At 39.7% G+C, this 23,040-nt stretch overlaps 1 protein-coding gene and 1 long non-coding RNA gene across 6 annotated transcripts in view; both read left to right on the top strand.

Moving 5' to 3' along the window:
* The window catches only part of RBBP8 (RB binding protein 8, endonuclease), a 72,440-nt gene that overhangs the window by 23,330 nt on the left and 26,070 nt on the right, over nucleotides 1-23,040 (top strand). For all 5 annotated transcript variants that reach the window (XM_054018275.1, XM_054018272.1, XM_054018274.1 and 2 more), the window contains 6 exons: nucleotides 5,932-6,027; nucleotides 7,964-8,076; nucleotides 9,418-9,493; nucleotides 12,330-12,499; nucleotides 14,948-15,052; nucleotides 17,934-18,028. In XM_054018275.1, the coding sequence (XP_053874250.1) occupies nucleotides 5,932-6,027; nucleotides 7,964-8,076; nucleotides 9,418-9,493; nucleotides 12,330-12,499; nucleotides 14,948-15,052; nucleotides 17,934-18,028 (655 nt within the window). The remainder of the gene's footprint in view (nucleotides 1-5,931; nucleotides 6,028-7,963; nucleotides 8,077-9,417; nucleotides 9,494-12,329; nucleotides 12,500-14,947; nucleotides 15,053-17,933; nucleotides 18,029-23,040) is intronic.
* Nucleotides 19,477-22,372, top strand: LOC128831653 (uncharacterized). The gene is made up of 2 exons (XR_008443835.1): nucleotides 19,477-21,381; nucleotides 21,620-22,372. It is a non-coding gene; the product is annotated as an uncharacterized LOC128831653 (long non-coding RNA).

Here is a 23,040-nt window from a genome sequence, read left to right as displayed (position 1 = left end):
TTAAAAGGAGATGGTAGTGTACCTGTATATATTCTTTTAAGTATTTTTTATGTAAAACAGGATTCAAGTCTATAGTTTGATAATTTAAAGATGACCTATAAATGACTTTTAAAAATTGTATTTATTCCTTTTTTGCATGTTTATGAATCTTTAAGGCTAGAAGGGAACATCATGATCATCTATTCCAGTGGTCACCAACTGGTAGATTGCGATCAACTAGTTGATCCTGGAGCCTCTGCCAGTCAATCTTGATTGCCAGCCGCTAAAAGTCTGGCGGCGCAGCAGGATTAAGGCTGGCCCCAGGCTGCTCCCAGAAGCAGCTGGCACATCTCTGCAGCCCCTGGGCTGGGGAGGCCGGCCGCTCCGCGCGCTGCCCCTCCCCCACCCAGCACCGACTCCGCAGCTCCCATAGGCCAGAAACTGTGGCCAGTGGGAGCTGCGGGGGCAGTATTTGCAACCTCGGCGGTGGGAGGGGGCAAGCAGATAAGCACCTCACACCCCCTCCTGCACCATAGCCCCCTCCTGCACCATAGCCCCCTCCTGCACCCCAACTCCCTCCCAGACCCTGCACCCCAACTCCCTACCCCAGCCCAGAGTCCTCTCCCGCACTGAAACTCCCTCCGAGACCCTGCACCCTAGCCCGGAGCCCACACCCAAACACTCTGCCCCAGCCCAGAGCTCCCTCCTGCACCCAACTCTTTCCCAAACCCCGCACACCTCACCCCCTCCTGCATCCCAATCCCCTGACCCAGGCTCAGCCCAGAACTCCCTCCCATACTCTGAACCCGTCGGCCCCTGCCCAGAGCCTACACTTCCTCCCGCACCCCAACCCCCTCCTCCAGCCTGGTGAAAGTGAGTGAGGGTGGGGGAGAGCGAGCAACGGAGGGAGTGGGGAATGGAGTCAGCAGGGCGGGGCAGATCCTGGTTTGATCTTAAATTCAAAAAGTGATCTTGTGCATAAAAAGTTTGGAGACCATTGATCTAGTCTGACCTCCTGAACACTGCAGGCCACAGAACCACACTCATCTACTCCTGTATTAGACCCATAACTTCTTGCTGAGTTACTGAAGTTCTCAAATCATGATTTAAAGACTTCAAGTTACAGAGAATCCGCTATTTACACTGAAAGTGACCCATGTCCCATGCAGAGAAAGATGGAAAAACCCCAGGGTCTCTGCCAATCTGACCCAGGGGAAAATTCCTTCCCAACTCCAAGTATGGTGATCAGGTGGACCCTAAGCATGTGAACAAGACCCACCAGCCAGAATTCTCTGTAGTAGCTCAGAGCCCTCACCATTACCAGCCTTTGGAGATATAGTATTTGCCACTAGCAGTTGCAGATTGGCTACATGCCATTATAGGCAGTCTCATCATACTATTCCTTCCATAAATTTATCAAACTCAGTCTTGAAGCTAGTTAGGATTTTTGCCCCCCAGTACTCCCTTGGAAGGCTGTTCCAGAACTTCACTCCTCTGATGAGTAGAAATCTTCATCTAATTTGAAGCCTAAACTTGTTGATGATATCCATTTGTTCTTGTGTCAACATTGGTGCTTAACTTAAATAATTCCTGCCCCTCCTTGGTATTTATCTCGCTCATGTATTTATAGAGAGCAATCATAATCCCCCTCCATCTTCTTTTGGTTAAGCTAAACAAGCCAAACTCTCTGTCTCCTCTTATAAAGTAGGTTTTCCATTCCTTGGATCATCCTGGTAGCCCTTTTCTGTACCTGTTCCAGTTTGAATTAATCTTTCTTAAACATGGGAGACCAGAATTGCTCACACCATTCCAGATGAGATGTCACCAGTGCCTTGTATAATGGTACTAACACTTCCTTGTCTATACTGGAAATACCTGACCTGATACATCCTATGACTGCATTAGCCTTTTTCAAGGCTGCATCACATTGGCAGCTCATAGTCATCCTGTGATCAACCAGTACACTCAGGTCTTTCCCCCTCCCCTGTCGCTTCCAACTGATAAATCCCCAGCCTACAGCAAAAATTCTTGTTATTCCCAAAGTACATGGCATTGCACTTTGCACTATTAAATTTCATCCCCTTTCTGTTACTCCAGATTTCAAGGTAATCCAGATCTTCTTTTATGATACTCCGTGTTGGCAATACCTCCCAATTTTGTGTCGTCTTGACATTTTATTAACACACACCCACTTTTTGTGCCAAGGTAATTAATAAAAATGTTAAATAAGATAGGTCCCAAGACGGATCCCTGAAGAACTCCACTAGTAACCTCAATCCAGCCTGACAGTTCACCCTTCAGGCATGAGCCGTTGTAGTCTCTCCTTTAACCAGTTCCTTATCCACCTTTCAGTTCTCATATTAATCCCCATCTTCTCCATTTTAACTTAAAATTTCCCATGTGGAACTGTATCCAATGCCTTACTAAAATCCAGGTAGATTAGATCTACTGCATATAGTAGGCCTGAAAGGTGTGGGTGGGGGGGTTCCCCCTTAAATATCAGGAATGTCTAGACTACTCGTCCCTGGCTTTTCACTCCACAAGGAGATGAGAGTCTGTATTAGTGCTTCTAGGGGCACTTGCAAGATCAGGCACTTCAGACCGTAAACTCCTTACACAAGAGGATCATTTAATTGTATTGTAAAGCACTATTTGGATCTATGATAGTGATTTGAGTAATAAGTGAAGTCAGAAAGCATTCAAGGTATTAATTTGTTTTAAAATTCTAAATCAATAAAAGAAAAAAATCTGGGTAGTACACTGCAGAAGCATCTTCCTACCACATTTGTGAACGCCAATCCCGCAGCCCAAAATCAAAGAGTTGTAAAATGTATTTGAAAACATCTAAAGGGACAGCATCAACTTGAAAATGGTATTTGTCTAAAAAAGCCCCCAAAACGCTATATTGACTAGTTACAGGTAGCCCCCAAGATAACAGAAGTTAGCAAAAATGTTTATTTTATTTACCTTGTTCATTTGTCAGCAGTTTGTTTTTTAGTCAGATTTGTTGTTTCCCTGTATAGTCAGTCTCTCCGTTCCGTGAATAAATCCTTATAGGCATTCTTTAGACTATAAGGAAGGAAATGTTTGGGGTTTTTTGTTTTATTTTGTTTTAAAGTTAGCTAACATGTTCTCAAATATTACTGAGCACATAGATTAGATAGGGTTTAATACCTTTAAAATGTGTTCCCAGGCTGTGGTCGGTGCTAAGCTCTACTTTAGAACCCATGAGAAGGGTAACTCTACCCCCCTCTTCTCCTCCCCCCCCCCCCAAACCAGTCATGTTGTGTTGTGGGGTAGGAGATTGCAACATCCGCAGGGCTGGCTCTACCATTTTTGCCTCCCCAAGCAAAAAAAAAAAAGCACTTGGACTGTGCCGCCCTAAGAGTGGACGGAATGCCGCCCCTTAGCATGTGCCGCCCCAGGCATTTGCTTCCTCCGCTGGTCCCTGGAGCCGGCCCTGAACATCCGTTCAGGATGGGGGGAAGGGTAGTAGGAGAAACCAGGGGATCATTGGGAATTGAACAGCCAACCAGGCATAGTGCTTTTATAGCGTTCTAATCCTTGGTGCCATAAAACTTCCGCTGAATCCTGCCTGTCAAAAGGATTTAAAAGAGAGAACAAGCTCAATGAGTGCACCACAGGCTACCGTGGCGGAATGGGTAACTGTTACTATATAATATCTGAGAATTCAGTAACTTTTTATTAAATTAGTCAACTGTTCATCTTTTAATTGATAAAATAAAATGGTAAAAAGTTAATTTGTATATGAAAATTAAATGTTTTTTGTTCATGTTCTATTTACAAAGTGCCTCAGTCACTCAAATCAGCACTTCCCACCCTATGCTCCTTTATAGTACTCTGATTGTTCCATTCCATGATCCTCAGCAGTACATAAAGAAGAGGATCACAGAAGAAAAGGATTCAATAAATTGTCTTTGTAGTTTTCTTTAAGTAAAATACGTTTTTACTCCACTGTTTTTATGTTAGTCACCCAAATATTGGCATACTGTGACTGGAAGAGAGAAGGAAGAACAATTGTCAGTGTGTAGACTTACTGCTCTACAACACCCAGCACTCTCATCTGAAATTTCTTTGTGAATTGTGTTATACTTACACTTGCTTTTCACCCCCACCCCCACACAGTTTGAAAAGTTATTGTGGGCAAGATTTGCAATGAATGGAAGCGGTTATATTTTATCTTTGAGGTTACAGGCAAATTGCATCTGTCTCATAATAGTTAGCAGTTGCTGGCTGACATTTGTATTTCAGCAGTGATATTTGGTTTATAGGTTAATGTTTATAAATTATAGCTTTGAAAAACACTGCACGTTTAAAAAAAAAGTAATTGAATTCTAGATTTTTAAAGGTATATAGCATAAATTAGTTTTCTGTATTTAAGATGTTGATAAAAGTGCCCCCCACTCAGAAAAACGCAAAAAAAAAAAATCTGCTGGGGGAGACGCACCTCTTCCCCAGCAGTCCAGGCAACGCGTATGTTTCAGCATGCCTGGAGTAGCCTCAGAGGCAGGAGAGGGGGCTGGGTGTGCATGCCTGCATGGTTGATCGCCATCGGGGGGGGGGGGGCGCGGCAGTGCTAGACATACAAACAAGAGGGACAGATTGTCTCTGTCCCTCTCGCTTGTTACTGCAGCTTGCTGGCGTGGAAGGGTAGGTCTTTTTATTATGCAGGAGGCAGGCTAGAGGCAGAAATGTAGCAGCCTGCCAGCTAGTTAATTGATCTCATTCTCTGAGGCAGAAATGTAGCAGTCTGCCTTCCTAGTTGTTGAACATTGTTAATGTTCCTATTGTTAACTGTTCCCATGCTCAGTCAGTTCCCCCAGGAGCATAAAACCTGTGAAAGTTTTAAGGCCTCTACATTGCTAGAGTGATGTAAAGGAGCCTTATTATAAATGACAGTAAGGGAATTTTTAGCTAGGAAGATCTATGTGCTTTTTCACTTTTTTCCTGTGCAAAAGTGCCACAATGGGGTGTTATTACATCTCAGGATTTATTTTACTTACCCACTTAAAAAAAAAAAATTACTGAGGGCAAATAAAACATTTACCAAGCAGTCAATAAAATGTCAGGACAATCAGAACCAAGCACTTCCTGAAGTACCCAGCCAGTCCAGGACAATGATTAGCAAAACTATATGATTTTCATGTGTGAAAGTCTGAGCAATTTAAAATTACATTCTACTTTTTTTTCCTTCTCTTTGGTTTTCTGTAATGTAATTTAAATCCAGGGTTATAACTGGAATGCAGGGTATTAGTTACCAAGTGTTTGTAACTTAACTTTCATGTGTTTTGGAAATGCTGAATAGTTATTGAGACTTTTTTTCTGTATTGTAGTTTAAATAAAATACCAAAACAAATGAAACTGGTGTGATTATATTGCTTTATTTTGACAAAATATGCAGAATTTTGAATTTTTTTGGTGCCAAATTTGGAATTTTTTTGGGGTGCAGAATCCCCCCAGAAGTAGTATTTAGGGCGTCATAATTTGGGTGACTTTTGTCTGATTTATTTGGAGATTTGTAGAAAAAATTGGTTTTGGCCCCAGATCTAACCTATCACTTTTAATGGCTCTTTTAGTGGCATAACTCTTTTTGTGGGTTTAAATGGGGGAAGAATCCAAAATCAGACATTAGTGGAAATTCAATTGCAATGTGAGCTATGGAGTACCTACTATTTCTGTATAATTCAAACATTATTTTAAGTTACCAGCCATTCACAATAAACACATGCAAGTGCTTCATTTATTGTCTTCAACTTAATATTTTTGCTGATTATCAATCACACTGCTCAGACAGAAGAAACATTACAGAGAGCAAAGTCGCCACAACCATAACAGAATTCTCTATTGGAACTTAATTGCTTTTAGTCACAACTGAAGAGATACTTTTTTATCTATTTCTAAAAGCATTTACCTGTTTCTCCTTTATTTTAGGGATGCAGAGAGGCTTGAAGAGTTTTATACCAAAAATCAACAACTGAGAGAGCAACAGAAAGGACTTCATGACACTATCAAAGTTTTAGAAGACAGGTGAGTGAGGTTTTGTTTTGTTTTTGTTTTGCTGGGGGGAGAGGCGAGAAGGGCTGAACCAAACTTTTTTCATGTATACTCAAAACATAGTTAAAGGGAGAGGTAGCAAGTGCAAATTCTCTTACGTAATTGTATTAGTTCCCAGGTACCACAGTGCTTGGTGCAATACAGATAAATAGAAATTAAAGAGATCAACCTGGAAACAATGTGGCAACTTCTAAACCAATTTTTGTAGAGGATATGAATTTCTGTAAGAGGTGTAAATTAAATAGGCAATTGAGAACTTAGCACGTTTGAAGATTGACAAAACTCCAGAGCAAGACAAGATCCCGCCAAGGATTCTAAAGGAAATGGCAAAATAAACTAGAAAGCATTTATTAGATTACATTTTATATTTTAAAACTCTTGTGACAACTGATTAGACATCCTTCCAGTAGATGATGATTTTCAGGGTTCTTTTCAATCTCCTTTAAGCTTTTGCTTTTTCCCCAATCTTTTCTCATTCTCAGCTGTTCACTGATCACTACTTGCTCCATTCTGTTTTTTTCTTTAAGTTTGGATGCCACGTGGCTTGTTGTTCCTATTTTTGTTTAATCTATTAGTATTGAACAAAACTAGTATGCATAAAATTATATCAAATCTCCTATTCGTCTTTAAAAGTGTCAGGGACCAGTATTATGTTACTTGTGTATAAAACTCACTACTAAAAGGCTTTTAGAATGCATTGAAAGCAGGAGTTCATAAAATATTGGGACTATTTCCCTACCTTGTCTGCTAGGTGAAAATCCACAACAAGGTAAAAGCCTTATAGTTTGCTTTATACCTGGAAATTCTTTGTGAAGGGGAATAGGACCAATGAATAGTGTAAGGTACTGAACTTTTGACCCTGCATGGATAAAGTAAAGAGACACAAATGGATGAACTTGCATGGTTACTTAGCAGACAAAGTACTCTTGTTCTGAAAAACCAAGAGTATTTAAGACAGTTTGATTCAAGGAGGACAACTGTATTACAAACCTCAGTTTTAACTCTCAGAATACCACGTGTTTAATGTGGTTATGATAAGAAGAGAGACCGCTAAAACATTCTTTTTACAGTAATTCTCCATTGCTATAGTATCAAACATAATCAGTTTAAAAGCCAAGATGATTTTTCTTAGGGCCAATGCTCAACCTAAGATCTGAAAATTCAGCTGTATTCTTTCTGCTTCTTAAGTTACCAGGAATAAATTCTTACTGCAGAAATACAGTATTAACTGGCAATTATGTTGATAACCCAGGTAAAACAGAATCCAGCTCTGTGTTCCATAACACTTTTAGTTCTTCATTGCTAACAGTAGTAAATAAACACTTGGTTTTGCCTACAAAGTGAACAAATATGATGTAATAGGGAGAGAATCTCTGAAGGTAGCGCCCCACCAGCAGCAGTGCAGAGGTTAGGGTGGCAATCCCATACCATGCCACCCTTACTTCTGCATTGCTGCCTTCAGAGCTGGGTGGCCGGAGAGTGGCAGCTGCTGACTGAGGGCCCAGCTCTGTAGACAGCAGCACAGAAATAAGGGTGGCAATACCATACCATGCCATTGTTACTTCTGTGCTGTTGCTGGTGGTAGCTCTGCCTTCAGAACTGGGCTCCCAGCCAGCAGCCGCTGCTAGCCATCTGCCCAGCTCTGAAGGCAGCGCCACTGCCAGCAGGAGCACGGAAGTAAGGGTAGCAGTACCGCAACCCCCCCTAAAATAACCTTGCGACCCTCCCCACCAGGACTCCTTTTTGGGTCAGGACCCCTACAATTACTCCACCATGAAATTTCAGATTTAAATAGCTGAAATCATGAAATTAAAACTTTTTAAAATTCTATGACTGTGAAATTGGTAGGGCCCTATGTATGACATTCTTTCTAACAGATGGAAAATTTATTTTTTAATTTTTCACATAGATTAAGAGCAGGATTATGCGATCGCTGTGCAGTAACTGAGGAGCATATGAGAAAGAAACAGCAGGAGTTTGAAAATATCCGGCAACAGAACCTTAAACTCATCACGGAACTTAGTGAGTGTTACCTAGTATAATGGTCCCCAAGACAAAATGCAGTCTGTTGTAAATGTAAACTGGTGATTATACACCTTGCTATAGGTTGAGAGAATTCCCATATTGTAGCTTTTAATAAGCCTGAGAAGTTCAATAAAGCAAGAACACTCCCTTCTGTGGTCTTCAAAACAAAATAAATAAGAGACAGTTTTTAGTCATTTTAATTTCATATTAACATGGAGTGAAATCCTGTTGCTCTAATCTCATTGTATGTATTTCGTTTTTATTCTCTCATGGTTATGGCCCTACCAAATTCACAGTCCATTTTGATCAATTTCAAGGCCAGAGGGTTTTAAAATTGGTCAATTTCATGTTTTCAGATGTTTGTCTGAATTTTCAGGCTGTTGTAATCCTGGAAGTCCTGACCCAAAAGAAGAGCCATTGGGGTCACAAAGCTGCTGTGGGGAGGTCGCAGGATTGCCACCCACAGCTTTGTGACACACACCCACCCACCCACCCGCTATGATCCCTTTCTGGGTCGGAATCCCCAAGGTCACAACACCCTGAAATTTCAGATGTAAACATGTGAAATTGACTGATTTAAAAACCCTCTGGCCTTGAAATTAATCAAAATGGACTGTGAATTTGGTAGGGCCATAACCATGAGAGAATAAAAACAAAATAAATACAAAGAAAATATATAAGAAGAAAAAGGAACAGAAGCATGACAATAAAGAGAAAATGAACACAGGAAGGTGGGACCTGGCATTCCAGCAATATGGGGCATTATGGGAAGAGGCATGGAGATGAGACTCCGTGTGTTCTAAGTGCGAGGTATTGGCAGAAATAGGAGAGATGGAAGAGATGAGGTCAGAGGTGTAAGTCAGCGAATTATGATGAGTCTTTCTAGTTTTAATTTCTACTATTACAGCTTCCAATAGCATAGTAATGTGGTGTTGTTTCTCAGACGATCTGGTTACTTTGGGGACCAAACAGTAAGCCTTGATTATGTTGTTTTCATGGTCTCTCTGTCCCCAGTCTAGGCAATTATGTCAGGGAACCCACAATGAGCTGTTCAGTTTGACTGCAAAAAACTTACATCCAAAATTAAAGTAACTACTAATTACATGGAACTAATTAACATTGTGATCCAGTAATTTGTAATAACTTTGCTGTAAAAAATTTACAACAATGACTCACTTGAATACTTCTGTTTTTGAATGTCAGTAAAAGAGTAGAAGCTTAGTTTTACAATTGTGTAATAATCTGATCTCTCACTTCCTAGTCATGTTAGAGGAACTAACAAAAGTCAAATGCAACATAAGATTAGTGTGTGTGCTGACGTTTCACTATATATTGCAGTGAATGAAAAAAACAACTTACAGGATGAAAATAAAAAGATATCTGAACAGCTTCAGCAGTTGCAGAAGCAAATGGAGTAAGTTCCTTTTTCTCAACATTAATTTCAGAAAATATTACGTCTGTTTAATTCCTCAAACTTGAGTCAGATCTCTTAATAAATTGTCCAATGAAAGTCCACTTTCATTTGGAATTAATAAAGAACTAAAAACAAATATCTTGCTATCTCAATATGCAGCATTTTCCCTTATTTTATACTATGTGTGTATGTGTCAGAGGGAAAGAATTTCTGTAACCAAGTGATTGGACTTATTGATAGCTTTAAGAGACCGTGGTCATTTTAAATTATCTTGGTCATTATGAATATGGATTTTAAATTCATATTCACTTATACCAGTGTAGATACTCAGGTTATTCTTTCTTGCCTGGATGAGATTTTAGAAAAGAGATTTCTAAATTAGATATTTAGTGAGAGGGGGAAATCTCTGAAAAGCAGTACATTTTGCAAGAGACCCCAAGTATAAATGCAATCCAATGACCTACATATTCTCCAATGTAATATGATGGCACATGTAATATTGTACTTAATACAGAGATGATGTTGCATTGTGGGAGAGCGAGCTAGTTTTCTTTCATGTAGCTGTGATGCAAAAGCACTCGAAATATTTTGTTCAGTTCTGGTCTTTTAGGGATCAGTCCTGTGATGGCAGGAACATAGACTAGAGGAACTAATAGGTCTTCTCCTTTTCAAGCATATATAATGAAATTAGATCTTTACTGCTTGGTTGTCCTCCTAGCAGGTCTAAAACTGTCTAAAATTACTATTTCCAAAGAGACTTATGAAGGTATAGGGGAATGCAGTCTAGATTATAGGAAAACTGTATCGTGTGTTCAAATCCTATTTTACTAGAGGTCTTTCTACCATCCTTGGATGGAGAGATCAGAGACTTCCATGTTCAGATATTTTGGGTGGTTTCTGGGAGTCTTTCCATATTTCAGGAATTATGTATTTGGTGTATCTTTATGGACACTCTATATGTTGGAGAGCCTTTTCAGCAGTTACTGAACTGAACTTTAGACCCTTCTTCTCTGGCTGTTTTATGTTATACTATTTTGGAAGTCTATCTGAAATAGATCAGGAGAATGGTGGAGAAAAATATATTTCTTACATGCTATTTCAGTTTCTCAGTTATCTTGTACAAGACTGAGTAGCCTACTAATATTGAATGGAGATTCCAGCAATTAGTTCATGTTTGCAGGATAACTGAATGGATAAAAGTTGAGAAAATATGTAGCCAGTATTGCTGCTTTCGTTGCTGGTTCTTGATAGTACTTAGTGAATTTCATATGGAGAATTTCAAGTCAAGCAAAGTCTGTTTGATAGCAGGTGGCATAGCTCTAAGGTTTCAGTATTTTCTGTGACCACCTATTTGAAGAGAAGCAGCATAACCCACACATAAGTACTCACCTTGAAGTGTTCAAAGAAACAAACTTAGCAGGTAAAAAATATACCCAAGTGGACACTTCAGACTTGTCATGCTAATTAAGCCTAAGTGGCTCAATCATTCTTGTTGATTGAGCTGATTTCTATATTTTTTTCATTGTATTTCCAGCTTCTTTTACCGAAGCCATTAGAAGTTACCTTAATGCAACTACAACATTTTTTTTCCTGTTGGTTTGATCAAAACTTGCTGTGTGACTTTACACAACTCACTAATCTGTGCCTCAGTTTTTGTGGGTGGTGATAATTTATCTTTGTAAAGTATTTGAAATCACCAGTTTAAAGGCACTATAAACATACAGAATTTTATTTCTTCTTTTGTTATTTTATTTTATTATATAGCTAGGTAGTTCCCTCAGTCATTGAAGAGGATTTTGCTTGGCAGTTTCTCCACACTTCCTCCTCCTCTTCCTTTAGATCTAAGTCCTCGCATCCTACTTTCTAAAGACAGGAAAGTGGTCTCCAGTCTCTGGTTTCTCTTGAGAGGTCAAAAGGAGAAGTAACATTAAGGAAAAATGACAAAGGCAGCCTGACTGAGTTTGATTTCCTTAACTCTTTGTCTTTTCCCATGTGACAGTGAAAAGTACTTCCCGTAAGAGGACAAAAAAGGATAAAACATTGTTTATCTAGTTCAGAGATCTCTAATTAGAGCTTGTTCTTTCCCTCTGTGATCCCTGCCACTTCTAGATATGATTTCTTGGGAGAAAAGGTTTACCACTTTATTAAACCAGTTTTTGCACATCATGTGAGTAGGCTCTGAGACCACACAAAATAGGGCCAAGTGAACTTCATGCTTACTGATCTATGCATTTTTAAACGTGTTTCAGGTGACTTTTTTTCTCTAAAAGGTGGCACAGCTTGAGGTATAGGGCTCTCTTAGGAGTTATCTTAATCTTCTAAAAACAAATTAAATAAAGGCCTCTCTAGGGCAGTCAGTAAACCGTAGCATGGAATCATATGTGAGGGAAGATTGTCTCTGAGCAATTTTAGTAACATTAAGGAACTTTAAACTTGCCTGTCAGCATCTCTCTTATTTTCTTTGTTCTTGAGGAATATAGGAATTGCCATAATGGGTCAGACCAGTGGTCCATCTGCTTCTGGATCTTGTCATCAAAAGTGACAAGTACTTGATGGTTCTTACTGCAAGAGATTGACTTAAGCCCTGAAGCATGAAAGTTTATGAAGTTCACAGGATGATCTAGCCTTTCTGAATTTCTTGTTAGGTCTGTCTCTTCTAATAGTCTGGAGTCATGATGACAATACTAATTCTATATCGTGTTGCTCTTGGCTATATATTTTGAATCTGTGATTGTCATTTTCTTAAGCTGATTTTCATAAATTTCTTAAAATTAAAGATTTAGCTCTTCATGTTGCTGTTTTTAGGTTTTATTTTAGCTCTGAATTCTGTCCTCAGGGGGAGAGAGCAACAAGCAATGGAATTGGAGGAAGGGGTCATTCCAGATTCTCCGGTTCAATCTTTTTCACTATCCGTGGTTAATCGTATCCGAAGAAAGAAAGAGAACAGGCATGTCCGATACACAGAGCAAACACATACAGATCTGGAGCATTCTGAAAGCACTAATGGTAAGAGTGTTTTTAGTCACCTTTTTCTATAGTGGCTTTTCAAGATTTTAAAGGGAAAAAGAAAACAAAAGCCACATTTATTTTGAATTCAAAAGATTTAAAAGCTTTTTGTATACAAGTTCAAAAAAAGTGAATTGGTTATGTATTGTAATAATTGTGCTGGTGCTCTAGGGTAAAAAGTTTTTTATTTTAAACATACCACTAGCATATTGGTTAATGTGTGTCCTACTCTCCCAAGGTTTCTGAATTCCCATATTAGTATATGATTTTGGGAGACAATAGATTTTTCTGAATCTTACCCTTTCTAGAACTCCTAAATAATAAAAAGAAATTGAGGGGCTGAATCCAAATCTTGTTCAGATAATTAACAAATGTGATAATGTACTCATTGTTATAATAGATCAATTAATTTACATTTTAAATGGAATTTATTTTAAAAGTAATTGCAAAAAATGGCCTCATAGGGATACATGTTTGGGTTTCAGTGACTTCAGAATCAAACTTGTTCAGTTTGTAAGCAAAAAGATGTTTTTTTCTCAAATCAACTCTGAAAACTGTGCCAAGGAATCATAAATTCATAGACTTCTTTTCTTTTTTTTTTTTAAAAGTGCAGAAGGGATCATTATGATCATCTAGTCTGACATTCTGCATAACACAGGCCAAAGAACATCACCCAATAATTTCTGCATCAAGTCTATAACTTCTGTTTCAGCTATAGCATATCTTTTAGAAAGACATCCAGTCTTGATTTAAAGACAAGTGATGGAAATTCTATCATATCCCTGGGTAAATTGTGCCAATGTTAATTACCCTCACCATATAAATTTGGAAGTCTAGCTGTATTCTTTCCTTCACACACAGCCTTGCTAATAATAGTTTTAGTAAATAAAGCTGTACCCTCAGTTAACACCTATACAAACCAGATGTTACTTATTGTTAGATATTTGTTAATAGCCATTCAGGACTTCACTCTACCATCTAGGCATCCCTGAATTAGTTTCTTGGGCCTAGTCTTCACTTACCGGCTGGTCCGGCGGCACGCCATCGATGTTCTGGGATCGATTTATCGTGTCTGGTTAAGACGCGATAAATCGATCCCGGATCGATCCCGGAAGTGCTCACAGTCGGCGCCGGTACTCCAGCTCGCCGAGAGGAGTACGCGGCATCGACGGGGGGAGACTTCCTGCCGCGTCTGGACCGCGGTAAGTTCGGACTAAGGTACTTCGAATTCAGCTACGTTATTAACGTAGCTGAATTTGCGTACCTTAGTCCGATTTGGGGACTTAGTGGGGACCAGGCCTTGGAGTAACACTTACCTGAAGTTTGGAATTGCACTTTTTGCAGTATGTGTACTTGTTGCACCACCTAGTGGAGAACAAAAGAAAAGCTAATCTGCCATGTTCAGTTATTGCAGAGAAGTTGCATCAAAATTAACAAAACAGCCACCTGAATAGAGTAACTGCAAAACATGTTTTTCTGCTATAGGAATCCTGCTTACATTTGTCTTGTACACAAACCCATTAGTGCTGCAGGCATTTGGATTAATCTAAACTTGGTCTAAGATATTCACTTAACAAATGTAAACTACTTTAATAACAATACAAACTATTTTTAGGTGCAGTAAGATTTCCTGCATATATTATAATGATACACAGGATGCATGTTACTAGATTTGAATATTGTATTCCAGACGCTCATACTATGTTAATTTATTTCTTGTGAAATAAGAATGTATCCTGCAAATATAGAAGCCTCTGAATAGTTATAAATATAAATTTTTAATAGGTTCTTTTCTTTTCAGGAATAAAAATAGAAAATATTAATCACAAGTTTATTAACTATTCTTACAGGCTGTTGGTACCATGCTGGAAAAGGTTAACTACGTATCAGTGTATAACCATACAAAATGTCATGCTTGTAATCCAAAGTGAAGTTATTCACTATAGTCATCATTGTCTTAACTGACCTGCTGGTGGGACAGCTGAAAATTATCCCCGCTAATAGGAAAATTTTTAAGCAACTGCCTCCCCTTTCAGCTGGCAGGTGTACAGAATATAGGCTTTGAGTAAATGGGGTCTAACTGTAATGTGTTGCATACATAACTGTGATTTGTTGCATCAACATAAATTATAATTATGTCAGAATATCTTTAGTGTTATTTGGCTGGCTTATTTTATGCTTTCATGTTAAAAAGTACTTTTCTTGAGCACAATTTCATCTCAAGAAATGTAACTTCTATTTTGTTATTTTTTTGTTTTTTTTTCCCTTCAAGTCTTGATCATGGAAACACTTTAATTTTAAGCATGTGAAGATAATGGGACTGCTCACATACTTAAAGTTAAGTGTGTGCCCAAGTGTTTACAGGATTGAAACCCTAGTCTGTACCTATTCATAATTATGAAGCCAGGTCATATCCAATTTAACTTTTATTTATATTCCTTTATCTAGCATTTGGAAAAGTTCCATTGTCGTCATCCACTCAAATTCCTAAGCACTGTGGAAAGGAAATACTAGTGGCAGACACCTGTGACCAAGAACTGTCCCCGATAGCAAGTAAATACTAGGTTTAATCATATTTTTTCATAAGGGAAAAAACACAGGCAGTTATGGGTAACCAGTAACTCAAATTCAGTTTGTAGTTTTCAATTTGAGCACAGGAGCCAGAAAAAAGGAGTAATCTTAATCCCATAATTATTGTGGATATTTCCTCAGTGAGCTGGCATACACTCCTGAGATCTAGTTCCCATTCTTGTCACTGAGTTCCATTGTCATTTTGGGAAAGTCTTTTAATGTCTATAAAATAGATTAAAATACTGTAAGTGCTAAATCTTACTATTCTTGTAGTCATCCAGCAGTGTCTCCAGTACAAGAGGTTATAACTAAAATCCTTTCTCCCATTTGATTCCAAATGTTTAAACTTGGTTTCTGTTCCTGTATTCTTGGCATAATCATGAGTTGGTGTAGCTTTATTTTTTTCTCCACTTCATGTTCTTTACTTTAGAAACAAGATGTCAAGCTTGTAATTTCCAGAAATTTCAGTTTTCTGGATTTTTCTGGGAAATATTTAATTAGATGACTAGAGATAGCACTGTTTCAGAAAGTATTCCTGTAGGACTCTTTAGTGTTTGTCACCTGAAAGCCCATTATTTCCCCCTGATTTAATGAACTGAGCTGTTCTACAACTCTGTAAGAAGGCAAGTTTGCCTTTCTTTATTTCCCTAATCTAAATCTTAGATGAATAACTTTAAGGGGAAAAAACTAAAAGTATTGAATGGAAATATGCATACAGTCAGTTCACTGTTTCATATAATGCATTGAATACATTGTGTAAAAATTTTACAAAATTGTGAACATTTCATATTCCATATATGCAATTAAATAATTAGAAATTATGTAAAACCATATGGCATTAAAAATATTTAAGTTGTCAGATCTAACAGGCACCTGTTTTAGAGCAGATCATTCCCTCATGTCTGCCGCCATGTTTGTTTTTAGCAGACAGCGTAGATTTCCTTCAATGTGGGATTATTTTTAAAGTAATTAACTATCTGGAGCAATAATCTTATTTTGAATTTTAAATTCCTCTACATTAGAAGCAGATAGCAAATATTCTAAAATATGTTAGGACAGTTAGAATAAGGTCTTTCTTTTAACCCAGTTGGAGTAATTTGCCCATAGATTAATGGGCCATCCTGAAATGCTGAGTTTCTTTGGCAATACGTTTACTCTGGATAACGTTTTCAAAATGGAAAAATTCTTCACTCAAAAGAAGAATTTCCAATAAAATGTGAAATAACAAAATGTTTTGAGCACTATGTAGCATAACATCATACTGAAATGCAATATAATAATAATTAAATTTAATTATCAGTTTTTAAAAATCTGATGTTAAATAAGCCTGGTAAAACTGCGTTACTCTGGGCCAAATTTTCCAAAATAGCCAAGTTGCATGTTCCTAATTGGCATGGTCGGGTGCAGATAATTGCATGTTACACTACCTATTTTGTGCATGTAGCTGCACACTTTGGCCTGCAGTTACCCATTTGCTAATGCAAATAGGTATTTAAATTTGCAGTTTATGTAGCTAATTCTAAAATCTCTTTCAATTAGTTAATTAAAGAGCAGATTGAAGATTACAGCCAATTAGTGTATTATCAGGTGCTATGTCTTCTGCAGAAATTTAAAATTACTGTGGTTGGTATAGGTGTAAAGGATATCATCATGTATCCCAGCATCCTTAAAAAGTCAGTATATGACCATATAAAAACTGTGCTATTATTACTTCAACGTACTTTTCCTAACACCACTTCCTAAACTCAATTTTCCCTTGAATTGAGATGAAAGTACTTAATTTGGTACCTGGGAGTAGAGTTTTGGGGGCTTTTGTCACAGAGGCATGATTATAGCATATCATCTGCTTTCCCCACTCAGGATTTTTCTTCCTTTATGCTCGACAAGGAGGGGTTTTGGGGACAATGCAGAAATCAAAGGGAACCCAATCCATTCTTTTGGGTCCATTTGCTCTGGGCTTCTGTGTCTGTTTGGATATTGCTGCTATGCTCAGCACTCTACTTGTTCTGCCTGGCTACCAGAATAGAAGTGTGTTGGAAAAAGTAGCCATTTCCAGATATGCAGAGACTTCAGGAAAAAAATCTGTGACAAATTGTGAAGCATAGTCTTTGAGGCTAGCCAAAGGCAATGACTCTAACACATTAGTTTGACTGGAATCTTAATATTCTTATTTTCTGCTGTCTACTTAACCACTAAAATCAGATCAAATATATTTAGTGCTTAAGCCTATAGTGAGATTTTACATGTTATATTTTATAGATGTAATCATTAAGACTGAATTAATTAGGTATCTTAAGTACATCTTAAAAATGCAGTAACTCAGAAATAACCTTGCATAGTACTCTGCCTCTGTAGGTAATGTTCCTCTTATTCTAAAGAATGTAGAATGTCATGCTTTACTTCAGTCTTCCCAGTCACTGAGTGTGAAATGTTTTCTAGTACGTGCAGTGTTAGAAAAGTTAGACTTTAAAAAGTTTACATCTTCTACATTTACTTTCTGGTGCATTATCACCATTAACACATACATACTGCGCCAATCCACTTGCCACTATCATGGAACTCATACTATAGATGGGAAGCTTGAAAGGGTAATTTCTGCTCAGATTGTCTCTGTACAGTTTGATTTTGGAGGACTGCATATGAATAGAAGGACTATCTTCCCTTCTGTATAGACAAGAATCCCAAGTTTTCACTAAATTGACCATGTCCCAAACAGCTCAGCACACTTCTGTCACTTTGATGTGGTTTTCAATTTATGGACTCTTTTTAAATCTGACTCAATTTTCACAGTCTCTGTGTAAGAGTAGAATAAAATTATCATGTATGTATAATGTATTAATTATGTCTTTTTCTATCCACATAGATAAACAAGGGATGGGAAGCTATCCTGTTGCAAAGCCATCTTTTAACTTGGCTGCAGTTGTTGCAGAAACAATTGGACTCGTTCAAGAAGAATCTGTAAGTAATGTTCCTGTATTTCTCAAAAAATAAATCTTATAAGCCAGTTATTGTGTAATGCGGTGTTTGTCAAGCTATGTAATTGACCTTGTTGGGGAACTGCTGAGCTCCAGGAAGGTAAAAGTCACCCTAGAAGAAAAGTAATTATTTTTTGACTATTTTCACTTTAAGCAAAAGCCTTCTGAATAATAAATTTTTTAAGGGTATGTCTACACTACTCGGCGGGCAGCAATCGATTCAAGAGGGATTGATTTATCGCGTCTAATCTAGACGTGAGAAATGGACCCCCGAGCCCTCTCCCGTCGACTCCTATACTCCAGTGCCGCAAGAGGCGCAGGCAGAGTCGATGGGGGAGTGGCAGCTGTCGACTCACAGTGGTGAAGACACCATGGTAAGTCGATCTAAGTACGTCTGCTTCAGCTACGTTATTCACATAGCTGAAGTTACATAACTTAGCTCCCCCCCCCCTCCCCCACCCCCAGTGTAGACCAGGGCTCAGTATTCTAAATACTGTTCTGTTTTTGCTTACTCCTGATGTAATGGCCTAGCAAGAAAGGGAAAAGAACAGGCTTCCTGTCCACAGGCTTTAAGTAGCTTTATAAAATGTATTATTTCCCCCCTACTTACAACTCTTCATTTGAATAAAACAATGAGTTAAGTCCACAGATCTGGCTAGCCTGTGCTCAGTGCAGAAACTGAGGTGATGGGATGGAGGAAGGGTGGTTCTAAGTCGCATTTATAGTTCCCCTGGTCTTCAGGGCTGTCTGGGGATTGAACCCAGCCCTCATTGTAACTTGGAGCTGCCACTAGAATAGTCCCTAAAGGACCCAACTGCCAGGGATCACCAGAGTACAGCATACTTTTTCCCACACAAAACTTGTGCTTTGGGGAGTAGGAGGAATTGTTGGCATAAAGGTGGCTAGGGTGGCTTCATGGCACCCCCAGAATTCAGCTACCTGTTCAGTTAGATTTCTGGCCTTGCATCATTGGAGCAGTCAAAGGGAGTGGAACAGGTGACCTCAATCTGGCCAATAAATTCACCTTTTCTGATAAATAAACTTTTTAATTGTAGTAACTGTATAAATTATAGTGGAACAATTGAAATTCTCTGTTTTACTTCTTAAACCAAGTAGGAGCTTAACGGAAAAAATCATCCTAGAGATCTCTACACTCACTAGCATAAAGGTAACACTCATATGTAATGGAGACAGAACTTTCGGGAGCTGTTCCAAGATATTGGAACAAACTCCCACAGGAACAAAGGATAATCACAAACCACCTCATCTTCTGTTCCACTGTTTTCAACCTTCCCTACTCTGACAGACACATAGCAACATATACATTTCAAAACAAAAAAACCCAAACCCTACCAAAACCGTGCACTGCACATGCAATTCTTCTTTTGGGGGAGGGGTGGGGGTGGAGGGGAGAAGGGAGAATGAGCACATGTTGTGTAGTTCTGTATGACATTAGTCACGTTCACTTAAAGAACTATTGGAAGGCATGTCTATACTGTAGTGTAAGCCCATACTCGGGCTTCTATCTAAAGCCTCCTTCTGTCTGCACACAAATCTCTTGGACTCGGGCTTGCACCTAGGGTCCTAGGACCCCACAAGTTTGGAGGGGTCAAGCCAAGACCCAGGGTTCAAACCTGGATAAACACAGTCTCCCCTGGACTTGGGTCCTGAGAGTCTGCAAAAAGTAGCCCACAATTCCTTGGGCTGACATTCTTTGAGAGAGAGGAAAATCGACTTGAGGGAAACAGGAGCAACCCCCTTGTTCTAGTACAGCAGCTCAGCAAGTTGGCATTTAGCCCTTCCGTTTTATTCTGACCACCGAACTGCAAACACAACTTTGGAGAACCTTCTGCATTTGCAGTGGACGCTGACCAGGAGTAGTCCTTTGCAAAACGCACTGCTTCATGGTTGTGGGAGCACAGGCAGATTTTGGTTAATCTCTCCAGTGAGTCCAGCCAAACAGTGGATTTTAGTAAGAGTACAAGGAATGACCACGTATAACACCAAATAGCGAAGAAGCTGGCAGCGTTGGAAATTTACTGGACCAGTGACCAGTGCAGAGAGTGAATTAAGTGACTCAAGACGGAGTACCAGAAAAAATAGCAACAAGAGCTGCATGTCAGGCAACCCGCCAACAGTCATGCCTGTTTTATGATGAGTTTGATCAGATGCTATGTGCTGCGTTGAGCATGGAGCCAATGGTGGTGCATGACGACTTGGTCAGCCAAGATGGCAACCTACGTGTCCCAGCATGGAAACAAAATGAAGTCAGCAAAGTGATTGCTGCTGACACCGGTTCAGAGGAAGCTTTGCCACAGAAGCAGCTGCAGCTCATCTCAGGGCTGTACTCAGAAGAGGTTTTTTTGCCCCATAGAGAATCGGCCTGCCATGGAGCCTGGTAAGTTTCCAGCTCCATTTTAATGTTTATTAATATAGAAATGGGAGCGATTTCTATTCTATGAATGAATGCAAAAGTTAGTGCTAGCCCTGGGTAGCGGTGTGTATCCACTAATGGCAGATGGTATGTCAGCGCCTTGGTGTTCACCACCAAATGGAATTCAAAATGGAGACCATGAAATGCAAACAGTTAAAAACACATTTAAACGTGAGTTGTTTATGGAAAGCCACACATTTTTGATAGCACATTCCTCTTGCTAAAAATAACAACTTTGCATTGCCATCCCCATAAGTACACTGCTCTGTAACCACTCAACAGTGTAATGAGGCACCTGGAAACAGTGAACTGGGGGGATTATGAAAATGTGTTCCATTTACAAATCTGGTCCATTTCAGTTACATGTAGTTCATGCAGTCCATAGGTGGCTAAATCATTTCTCCCAAATACGACTGGGGTTTTAAGTTTGGTCCAGAAATGTGCCGGGGATATGGGAATGGCTGTGGAGTTCTGGGTATTTTCATGCAGTAATAACAGGCTCAGTCATGTGGATGCTTACACAGCATCTTGTTGATTCCCTCATGAATTCTGACCCAATCCCAGGTGCCGATAGCTGCAAACTTTTCCCATAGCAGGAACTCCAGATAGGTAGTCATGTTTTGGGGAAGGGCATATTTTCCAGGGCCATTTTGGTAGCTGACCATCCCACTCCACTCGTAGAGGCGCTGTTCAGTCACTACTTTGCATATTTCATTGGCAGGCATTGCTGGTTTCCCATGGGCAGCTTGCTGTAACACCTCTTATTTGCCAGTTGGGGACCACAAGAACTGGTATGTCCTCCAAAATGTGGAATGCCTGAAATGATAGAGCAACCTTTTGTAGAAGAGCCACTAACGTCCCTGTTGCCCTCCCACAGCCCAAGTTGTTCTGCAATTCTTGAGGTAGGGGGAGAAAGCAGCTGCGATTTTTAACTTGCCATTGTCTCTGTACTTATTACACTGCGATTAACCTGGCTTTGTCCAGGGAGCTTCTGTGGGCTGAAGCATCCCCCTCACAATATATTGAAATTCAGTTTTTAAAAGTAACATTTTATATCCTTGAAATTCCGCAAGGATTTTTTCTGTGCTCCTTCACTGGGCTATTTGAGACAATAACCCTCTCTGTCTTTCCTTATTCCAGGCCCCTCAACTTCTACAGGCTAGTACTTCTACAGCGCAGAAGAAGCCTGTGTCAGTGTACCTTCATGGACCGTTCAGAAAGGAAGCATTTCTGTGATGAACTTATAGTTGTAGTTCTGGACAAGGCCAACAAGTAGCTCCATTACCTAAGAGAGAGGGACTTATGGCTAGAGGAAAGGCATGACGAGAGGCAAGCAGAAAGGTTCAGGCTGGCTGTACAGCTTGAGGACAGGGTTGCAGCACAGGAGCTGACATTTGCTTCCTAGTTCCTAAAAAAGAACAGCAGCTAAGGGAGGATGACAGAACTCAGCAGAAAGAACTATTTGAATGGCTGCTGTCACTAATGTCCGCATGAGTACTGGCTCCTGCTGCACCCGCATCATGGCTTGAGTCCCCTTTGCAGTACTCTGTGCTGCAGGCCAGGAGCAGCTTGGACAACTCTATGACTGGGTGGCTCATGCAGTAGGGCCCCATCTGTGGCTGGGCAGGGCAACAGTGCCCCAGTCAGTCCTCTGTACTGACATCCTCCCCCATGGATGCCTTTACTGCCCTCCCCAGTGTCTAGCGCTTGGCAAACGTGGGAAGGGAAAGGAGATTGGGGAACTGGGGGACATGCAACAGTAGGGGGTTTCTGTCTTGTAGATGGTTTCACTGTTTGTTTGTAAGGTTCTGTTACTGGTGTTTTGGTGTGGTGGCCTGCCTGGCAATGTGTTAATGTTGTATTTTTCTAATAAATGTTTCCTGATAAAGCTTTTTATTTTAGTAAGAAATGTCTTTGCTATCACTGCATCACATCATATAATGTGTGTTTCAATAAAAAAGGTAAATAAATACATGATCAGAGATAATTGGGAATTGGTATACACCTCTACCTTGATATAACGCTGTCCTCGGAAGCCAAAAAATCTTACCGTGTTATAGGTGAAACCGTGTTATATTGAACTTGCTTTGATCCACCGGAGTGTGCAGCCCCGCCCCCCCCAGAGCACTGCTTTACCACGTTCTATCCGAATTCGTGTTATATCGGGTCGCGTTACATCGAGGTAGAGGTGTATAAGTGCTATTTTTCAATACAGTTAGTTACATCAATACATACATCAGTCACTTCCTTACATCAGTGAATTAACCTTCCCTCATCTTCCATTCGATAAGCTCTAAGGTCATTCATAAGTACATTTCATGGCAATCAACGCCTCTCCCTTACTCTCCCCTACAAGAATATTCATAAAGGGACTATTCTCCCTCTTCATTGGCCCATGCAAGTCTGTAATGTGGGAGCACAAAGCATCCCTAACTTCTGTTGCCCATGTGCACCCAGATCCATCCTTGGTAGGTGCACTTTTCTGGCTGAGTATACCAGTTCAGGAGTCCATTCAAGGGGAAATGGCTCACCTTTGGCATCACAAAAATTGTGATGAACAC

This window comes from Malaclemys terrapin, chromosome 2, assembly GCF_027887155.1.
Source record: "Malaclemys terrapin pileata isolate rMalTer1 chromosome 2, rMalTer1.hap1, whole genome shotgun sequence".
Lineage (NCBI taxonomy): Eukaryota > Metazoa > Chordata > Testudines > Emydidae > Malaclemys > Malaclemys terrapin.
This window is presented reverse-complemented; position numbering and strand designations above follow the sequence as displayed.